Below are 9,534 nucleotides of genomic sequence, written 5' to 3' on the forward strand. Positions count from 1 at the left end.
TAACAACACTGGTTGATCCTTTTCTCTCCAGCAGTAACAACACTGGTTGATCCTTTTCTCTCCAATATAAACAACACTGGTTGATCCTTTTCTCTCCAGCAGTAACAACACTGGTTGATCCTTTTCTCTCCAATATAAACAACACTGGTTGATCCTTTTCTCTCCAGCAGTAACAACACTGGTTGATCCTTTTCTCTCCAATATAAACAACACTGGTTGATCCTTTTCTCTCCAGCAGTAACAACACTGGTTGCTTTCAATGCAGAGTTTTTCCTGCGATTAGGCTACATTTTGTAATATTGTGCAACCAGAAAGCATTTTCACAAAAGAGAGAGAGAGAGAGAGAGAGAGAGAGAGAGAGAGAGAGAGAGAGAGAGAGAGAGAGAGAGAGAGAGAGAGAGAGAGAGAGAGAGAGAGAGAGAGAGAGAGAGGGAGAGGGAGAGAGAGAGAGAGAGAGAGAGAGAGAGGGAGAGAGAGAGAGAGAGAGACAGAGAGAGAGAGAGAGAGAGAGAGAGAGAGAGAGAGAGAGAGAGAGAGAGAGAGAGAGAGTGAAACCGCACTGCTTCAATGACCTCTACTGAACCATCTTTGTGTGATATAACCCGGGATGAATTCAACTTGAATGAAAAAGCCAACGAGATTATAAAGTTATTTTAAATTACAAACCGGGTATTTTGGGTCCTGCATGCTGATTGGCTGAAAGCGGGGTGAGCAGGCAGTGGCTCGGGTTGTTGTTGTCCTTGATGATATTTTTGGCCTTCCTGTGACAACGGGTGCTGTAGGTGTCCTGGAGGGCAGGTAGTTTGCCCCCGGTGATGCGTTGTGCAGACCGCACCACCCTCTGGAGAGCCCTGCGGTTATGAATGAGTGTTGGGTTAGTCGGAAGGGTTTATAAAAAATATTTTATTTTATTATTTTTTAATTTCCCCCTTTTCCCGTTTTGTATCACAAAGTATCATGGATTTATATTAAAGTCCAGTTGGGGTCGGTAATGCAACATATTGGATGCCAACCGGCGTTAGATCCCAAAGAAGAAGAAGAAGAAGAAGAAGAAGAAGAAGAAGCAGAATGCGACGTCATCGAACTGCTGCCAGTAGAATTGTGGTCAAAATGTAAACATCAGAAGGAAAATCACAGACTATATGAACAGAGTTATTAAAAGCAGCCAGGTATATTATAAATGCATATATAGACCATTTATATTCGCTTTGTAGATAGGCATAGTCAGCAATATAGCTGCTAGATGGCTAGGTCCACATGGGTAGCTAGCTAAGTTAGCACATGCTGATCTAGCTACGCTAACGTGTAGCTGCTTTGTACACCGCTATTTAGCTAGATCTGTTGTAGTGTTTATGTATACTGTAAGATGAGGTTTATTCTCCCAACTTTGCTACACGTTCAAGCTGTGAATGTGTATTTCCAGGATCTGTAAATCGATTGAACTGATTTGGGTCCCCTACACAACGTGAACAGAATAGCTAGCTAAGCTAAGTAGCCAGCTAACTTGCTAAACGGCTAACAGAGCGACGGTCACGACGGCTTCTTTGTAGACGGCTGCCAGATCTCACAACGCCTGGTGACGTGTTTTAAATATCAGCTAATGAGGACGTGAAATTACAGATGAGTGTTGTGATGTATAAATCTTTTTTTACAGGTACTCTAAAGTCCTGCCATTGACTGCATTGTCGTTGTTGCCACACGAGCAGAACAATATGAATCCACTCAGTTCAGAGAAGGAAACATTGATTGATGAAATTGAACAAAGTTTATTCACTTTAACCGTGGACAATTTACGCTACCTGTGTGAACGTCATGGCAAAGATGGCTCTGAAATTAAAGGGATGAATCATCGCTTATTAAGGCGTAGAATCATGGAGGAAATGTGGGACAATACGGAGTCAATGAAATCAGAGGAGCAGGGAATGTCTTGGTTAGTCCAACTGAAAGAGGACATCAGAAGGATGCTGGAGGATGCTAATGGGGCACAAATTAGTCCCAGCAAGTCCGATGATGATGATGCTATCGACTATGACGAAGAATGCGACAAGGAGGACAGCGATTGGTTGCCTAGCAATGGACTGAAGGCGGAACACTTGAGTTCCAGCCAATCCGATGATGACGCTGCAGACTGCGACAAAGACTCGGACGTGGAGGAAAAGGATTGGTTGGCTAGCGATGGGCTGGAGGCAGAGTCAGATCCAGAGAGGCACACTCCAGAGCAGAGAGTAAGAGAGGTGAGTATTTATTTTTCCAGTCATAAAATTATTCCTTGACCTAAAGGTTCATTCAAGGTTCATCCTCTTGGAATTTCTCCTGAAATGTTTTTTGAAAAGGAGTCAAAGTAATCAAGGGTGAGAGGAATCAAGGAAAGACTTTTGAGAGTATTACCCTGATTAAGTCTGTCTCTTTTTTTAAGGATTTCCAGGACAAGCCTCCACCACCCCCCTCCCCTCGCCCAGAGTCTCCAGGTCGTGCCTTTCCCAGTAGTATCTTACTGCAGAGTCAGAAGAGGGTGTCTGTGCGGCTGGTCGACTGCAGGAAGACACCGGGGCAGGGTAGCCATATAATACACAAGACAACACAGACGGGAGAGAAACCCCACAGCTGGTCTAATGCTGAACAACACAAAACCCTCTCAGGAGACAGGCCTGGCTCCCATATCTGTGATCACTGTGGGAAGAATTTTACCACAGCAAGAAGTCTACAACTACACCTACAGTACCTGAAGAGATTCAGTGATACCGTCACTGCAGAGAAACCACACGTGTGCTCTGAATGCGGAAAGGGATTCTCTCAGGCCTACAGTCTTAAGATACATTGGAGAACTCACACTGGGGAGAAACCGTACGTTTGTTATCAGTGTGGGAAGGGTTTCACTGAATCTGGAACCTTAAAGAGACACATCAGAACTCACACGGGAGAGAAACCTTTCCACTGCCCTCGTTGTGGGAAGGACTTTATTGAATCTGGAGGCTTGAAGAAACACATCAAAAGAGCTCACCCAGGAGAGGAGGTCGTTGTCCCTCAGAAGAGCGTCCATACAGGAGAGAAACCTTACCATTTCTCCTCTGACGACTGTGGGATGAGCTTTGCTACCTCACGCGAACAGAGACTACAACAGAGAAAACACACAAGAGAGAAGCTTCGCAGCACACCTAATGCTAAACAACGTAAGGAACCCCTCTCAGGAGATGGCTCCCATATCTGTGATCACTGTGGGAAGAATTTTACCACAGCAAGAAGTCTAAAACTACACCTACAGTACCTGAAGAGATACAGAGATAACTTGACTGGAGAGAAACCACACGTGTGCTCTACATGCGGAAAGGGATTCAGTGAGGCTGGCAGTCTTAAGAGACACCTGAGAACTCACACTGGGGAGAAACCGTACGTCTGCCATCATTGTGGGAAGGACTACAATGATTCTGGAAACTTACAGAAACACATCAGAACCCACACAGGTGAGAAACCTTACCACTGCTCGGAGTGTGGGAAGAATTTCCGTGTAAAAATAAGCCTGAAACATCACCAGGAAATTGTTCACACAGAACACCCTCACCGCTGTGGTCAATGTAAGAAGAGCTTCATAACTGCAGAAAGACTGGAATCACACATTAAGACACGACACCCGCCTAGTGATCCTCTGAAGAACCCACATGTGTGCTCTGAATGTGGAAGGGGATTCAGATATGCCGACAATCTTAAAATACACCTGAGAATCCATACCGGGGAGAAACCGTACGTCTGCCCTCGTTGCGGTAAGGATTTTACCCAATCAGGACTCTTACAGAGACACATGAGAACTCACACGGGAGAGAAACCCTATCACTGCTCAGTGTGCGGGATGAAGTTTCGTCATACAATCTCGCTAAAGCAGCACCACCTGAAGAACCACAAGGGGGAGACACTGGGTCCAGTCCGTATGCACCAAGGCCCTCTTCCATGCTCCCACTGTGGGGAGAAGTTCTCTACCAAGGCTCTTCTGAAGGATCACCTGCAGAAGACCCACAACAGCCGTGTCCACTGCCCACAGTGCGACAAGACCTTCTCCACTAAACGTAATTTACTAGTCCACCAGAGGAAGCACACTGGAGAGAGGCCTTACCTTTGCCCTCAGTGTGGGAAGAGTTTCTCCCTGACAGGAAGTTTAAAACTTCATCTCCGGATTCATGCGGGTGAGAAACCTTACTGCTGTACTTACTGTGACAAGAGCTTCACAAGTAAGAGCCACTGCACTCTTCACCTGCGAATCCACACTGGAGAGAAACCGTACCAATGCCCTGACTGCGGGAGGAGGTTTCGTGATGGGAATGTCCTGAAAAACCACCGGCGGACCCACACAGGAGAGAAACCGTTCCAGTGCCGCTTGTGTGATAAAGCCTTCGCTCAGTTGAGCAGTCTGAAGAAACATCAGGAGACACACAGGCAAACTCCGCCTGTCTCTGTCCCAAGACTCCCTAATCCCTACCTACCACCCAATCAGCATGTCCCTTATCCCGACCCACCACCCAATCAGCATGTCCCTTATCCCTACTCACATCACACTCCATTGTAGCCTGGTTTACACCAGATGTGTTTACTACTTCAAGGAAACAAGATGTGAAGCATGTGTTTTTTTTAAAGGGGGTATATTTCAAATCAAATCAAATGTATTTATATAGCCCTTCGTACATCAGCTGATATCTCAAAGTGCTGTACAGAAACCCAGCCTAAAACCCCAAACAGCAAGCAACGCAGGTGTAGAAGCATGTTGTAATTGTTTTTAATGGAGACAGGTTAGAAGTAGAAACGGAGACAGATGACGAGGGAAGACAGTGACGAGTAGATGCAGGGATTGAACCCTGGACTCCAGTGGGGAGGCCTGAGGCATACATAGAGGATCCAGCTGTGCTACCACAAGACTACAGGCTATGTGTACTAGAGCTGGGACATTAAACCCAGAATGATCTACAGCGAACATACCAATCACTTTATTGCAGGGCGTTTAGCTCTGTCATTCATTAGGATAAATACACTAGAACGTTTCAACTGAAACAGGTTTGTTAAAATGGCTGATTGTTCATGGGACAATTCATGGCTAGAACCATCCAACTAGTAGTAGTATTTTTTTTAAAGGATAATTGTTTAAAACCGCGGTGCTCGTTGATGATATAAACGTATTGTTCTGTATGTTGTTATCCACATCAGTTCAGGCAATTTATGACGATATGGAGATTAGTGACCATATCGCCCGCAGCTCTACTGTGCATCTCTGTAAAGTATTGGAACAGAACCCTAGACTTAGAACCCCCGTCCAACCCCCCCCCCCCCCTCCCCCCCCCCCCTACCTATCACATCCCGTTTGGCCCTCACCTTTCCACGTTGACAGATCTCAACCCCCACCCACCTATCACATCCCCTTGGCCCTCACCGTTCCGACATGGATCTAAACGCAGGGGATTGTTACAAGCATCGGGCTGAAGAGAGCTTCCACCATTGGTCAAATCCATTCCAGAATAGGAGAATCTCAAAAACCCATTGGATGAGAAGGTCAGAGGTTCCCCATCCGCTCTGACTTTCTTATCCAATGGGTTTTGAGAAGGTGGCGAGGAGAGAGGACGCGAGGAATCAAAGGCAATTGAAGATTCTTCCAAAGTGTTCAAATTTGTCACACTTGTGGAGAATCGGGACACCCGCCCATGAAGTAGAACTCGATACAACTGACCTCCTGTCACTGGACCACTGGACAAAGTATTGGATCAGTTCCAGGTTCTGATTCCAGGTTCTGAAAGGCTCGTCTTCAAACATTCTAAATGACTCCATAGAATTCCATAGCAGTGTTTCCTGTATATATATTACTGGGAAAGGTATTGCACTTTGTCTGTTTCACACATAAATTATTATACTCTGATCACATTCTTGCCTAGGAGTTTTTTTTGTATGAACGGGTTGACAGTTAAATCAAATTGTATTGGTCACATACAGATGAAGAGTCAGGTGGTCGTGATTCATTTGGCAGGGACAGATACAGATGAAGAGTCAGGTGGTCGTGATTCATTTGGCAGGGACAGATACAGATGAAGAGTCAGGTGGTCGTGATTCATTTGGCAGGGACAGCTACAGATGAAGAGTCAGGTGGCCGTGATTCATTTGGCAGGGACAGCTACAGATGAAGAGTCAGGTGGTCGTGATTCAATTGGCAGGGACAGCTACAGATGAAGAGTCAGGTGGTCGTGATTCATTTGGCAGGGACAGATACAGATGAAGAGTCAGGTGGTCGTGATTCATTTGGCAGGGACAGCTACAGATGAAGAGTCAAGTGGTCGTGATTCATTTGGCAGGGACAGCTACAGATGAAGAGTCAGGTGGTCGTGATTCATTTGGCAGGGACAGATACAGATGAAGAGTCAGGTGGTCGTGATTCATTTGGCAGGGACAGCTACAGATGAAGAGTCATTTTATTTAGCGCACTCATTTACAGCATCAGCAGTTGTTTGTTTGGGCTTTAAAAATAAGAAAAACATACTACCTCTTCTAAAACATTTACAGAGGTATTCCTTTAAGTTCCATTGTTGATGTCCTTTTATGTATCATAGGAAATGCTGCAAACCATGTATGCAAGTGTAATGAATAACTTTACCATGATCAAAGTTTTTGATGAGAAAAAAAATCCAGAAAATCACATTGTAGGATTTTTAATGAATTTATTTGCAAATGATGGTGGACAATAAGTATTTGGTCACCTACAAACAAGCAAGATTTCTGGCTCTCACAGACCTGTAACTTTTTCTTTAAGAAGCTCCTCTGTCCTCCACTCGTTACCTGTATTAATGGCACCTGTTTGAACTTGTTATCAGTATAAAAGACACCTGTCCACAACCTCAAACAGTCACACTCCAAACTCCACTATGGCCAAGACCAAAGAGCTGTCAAAGGACACCAGAAACAAAATTGTAGACCTGCACCAGGCTGGGAAGACTGAATCTGCAATAGGTAAGCAGCTTGGTTTGAAGAAATCAACTGTGAGAGCAACTATTAGGAAATGGAAGACATACAAGACCACTGATAATCTCCCTCGATCTGGGGCTCCACGCAAGATCTCACCCCGTGGGGTCTAAATTATCACAAGACTGAATCTGCAATAGGTAAGCAGCTTGGTTTGAAGAAATCAACTGTGAGAGCAACTATTAGGAAATGGAAGACATACAAGACCACTGATAATCTCCCTCGATCTGGGACTCCACGCAAGATCTCACCCCGTGGGGTCTAAATTATCACAAGAACGGTGAGCAAAAATCTCAGAACCACACGGGGGGACCTACTGAATGACCTGCAGAGAGCTGGGACCAAAGTAACAAAGCCTACCATCAGTAACACACTACGCCGCCAGGGATTCAAATCCTGCAGTGCCAGACGTGTCCCCCTGCTTAAGCCAGTACATGTCCAGGCCCGTCTGAAGTTTGCTAGAGAGCATTTGGATGATCCAGAAGAAGATTGGGAGAATGTCATATGGTCAGATGAAACCAAAATATAACTTTTTGGTAAAAACTCAATTCGTCGTGTTTGGAGGACAAAGAATGCTGAGTTGCATCCAAAGAACACCATACCTACTGTGAAGCATGGGGGTGGAAACATCATGCTTTGGGGCTGTTTTTCTGCAAAGGGACCAGGACGACTGATCCGTGTAAAGGAAAGAATGAATGGGGCCATGCATTGTGAGATTTTGAGTGAAAACCTCCTTCCATCAGCAAGGGCATTAAAGATTAAACGTGGCTGGGTCTTTCAGCATGACAATGATCCCAAACACACCGCCCGGACAACGAAGGAGTGGCTTCGTAAGAAGCATTTCAAGGTCCTGGAGTGGCCTAGCCAGTCTCCAGATCTCAACCCCATAGAAAATCTTTGGAGGGAGTTGAAAGTCTGTGTTGCCCAGCAACAGCCCCAAAACATCACTGCTCTAGAGGAGATCTGCATGGAGGAATGGGCCAAAATACCAGCAACAGTGTGTGAAAACCTTGTGAAGACTTTGACCTCTGTCATTGCCAACAAAGGGTATATAACAAAGTATTGAGATAAACTTTTGTTATTGACCAAATACTTATTTTCCACCATAATTTGCAAATAAATTCATAAAAAATCCTACAATGTGATTTTCTGGATTTTTTCTCTCATTTTGTCTGTCATAGTCTGTCATAGTCATAGTCTCTCATCATTTTAAGTGGGAGAACTTGCACAATTGGTGGCTGACTAGATACTTATTTTGCCCCACTGTAGGTGGAGCTCCTCCTCATCACTCTGTTATTATAACATGTAGGTGGAGCTCCTCCTCATCACTCTGTTATTATAACATGTAGGTGGAGCTCCTCCTCATCACTCTGTTATTATAACATGTAGGTGGAGCTCCTCCTCATCACTCTGTTATTATAACATGTAGGTGGAGCTCCTCCTCATCACTCTGTTATTATAACATGTAGGTGGAGCTCCTCCTCATCACTCTGTTATTATAACATGTAGGTGGAGCTCCTCCTCACCACTCTGTTATTATAACATGTAGGTGGAGCTCCTCCTCACCACTCTGTTATTATAACATGTAGGTGGAGCTCCTCCTCACCACTCTGTTATTATAACATGTAGGTGGAGCTCCTCCTCACCACTCTGTTATTATAACATGTATGTGGAGCTCCTCCTCACCACTCTGTTATTACTACATGTAGGTGGAGCTCCTCCTCACCACTCTGTTATTATAACATGTAGGTGGAGCTCCTCCTCACCACTCTGTTATTACTACATGTAGGTGGAGCTCCTCCTCACCACTCTGTTATTATAACATGTAGGTGGAGCTCCTCCTCATCACTCTGTTATTATAACATGTAGGTGGAGCTCCTCCTCACCACTCTGTTATTATAACATGTAGGTGGAGCTCCTCCTCATCACTCTGTTATTATAACATGTAGGTGGAGCTCCTCCTCACCACTGTTATTATAACATGTAGGTGGAGCTCCTCCTCATCACTCTGTTATTATAACATGTAGGTGGAGCTCCTCCTCACCACTCTGTTATTATAACATGTAGGTGGAGCTCCTCCTCACCACTCTGTTATTACTACATGTAGGTGGAGCTCCTCCTCACCACTCTGTTATTATAACATGTAGGTGGAGCTCCTCCTCATCACTCTGTTATTATAACATGTAGGTGGAGCTCCTCCTCACCACTCTGTTATTATAACATGTAGGTGGAGCTCCTCCTCATCACTCTGTTATTATAACATGTAGGTGGAGCTCCTCCTCACCACTGTTATTATAACATGTAGGTGGAGCTCCTCCTCATCACTCTGTTATTATAACATGTAGGCGGAGCTCCTCCTCATCACTCTGTTATTACTACATGTAGACCCTACTTTACGGACTTTATTGTCCCCATGGGGAAATGTTGTTCCAGTGTCATGTACACATTTAAAGTGGTGTTTAAATACCAAAACAAATTGACAACTTTCATAACAGTTACATACCAATAAAACTCAATATCAGCACATACAAGCTTGAACCCCCCAAAAAA

The 9,534-nt window shown here is 44.7% G+C and overlaps 1 protein-coding gene across 1 annotated transcript; it reads left to right on the forward strand.

Annotated features, from left to right (window-relative positions):
- Window positions 1-1,052: 1,052 nt before the first annotated feature.
- Window positions 1,053-5,895, forward strand: LOC110487304 (zinc finger protein 709-like). The gene is made up of 3 exons (XM_021559225.2): window positions 1,053-1,169; window positions 1,655-2,234; window positions 2,417-5,895. The coding sequence occupies exons 2-3, from the start codon at window positions 1,713-1,715 to the stop codon at window positions 4,553-4,555; spliced, it is 2,661 nt and encodes an 886-aa protein (XP_021414900.2). The 5' UTR covers window positions 1,053-1,169; window positions 1,655-1,712; the 3' UTR covers window positions 4,556-5,895.
- Window positions 5,896-9,534: the final 3,639 nt, after the last annotated feature.

The sequence above is a fragment of the Oncorhynchus mykiss genome, unplaced genomic scaffold (genome assembly GCF_013265735.2).
Source record: "Oncorhynchus mykiss isolate Arlee unplaced genomic scaffold, USDA_OmykA_1.1 un_scaffold_229, whole genome shotgun sequence".
NCBI lineage: Eukaryota > Metazoa > Chordata > Actinopteri > Salmoniformes > Salmonidae > Oncorhynchus > Oncorhynchus mykiss.

Bases quoted from the DNA above. Each gene is read 5' to 3' on its own strand.
- LOC110487304 (XM_021559225.2), top strand. From the start codon at position 1,713: ATGAATCCACTCAGTTCAGAGAAGGAAACATTGATTGATGAAATTGAA. The intron at 2,235-2,416 runs GTGAGTATTTAT...TCTTTTTTTAAG, and splicing joins CAGAGCAGAGAGTAAGAGAG to GATTTCCAGGACAAGCCTCC.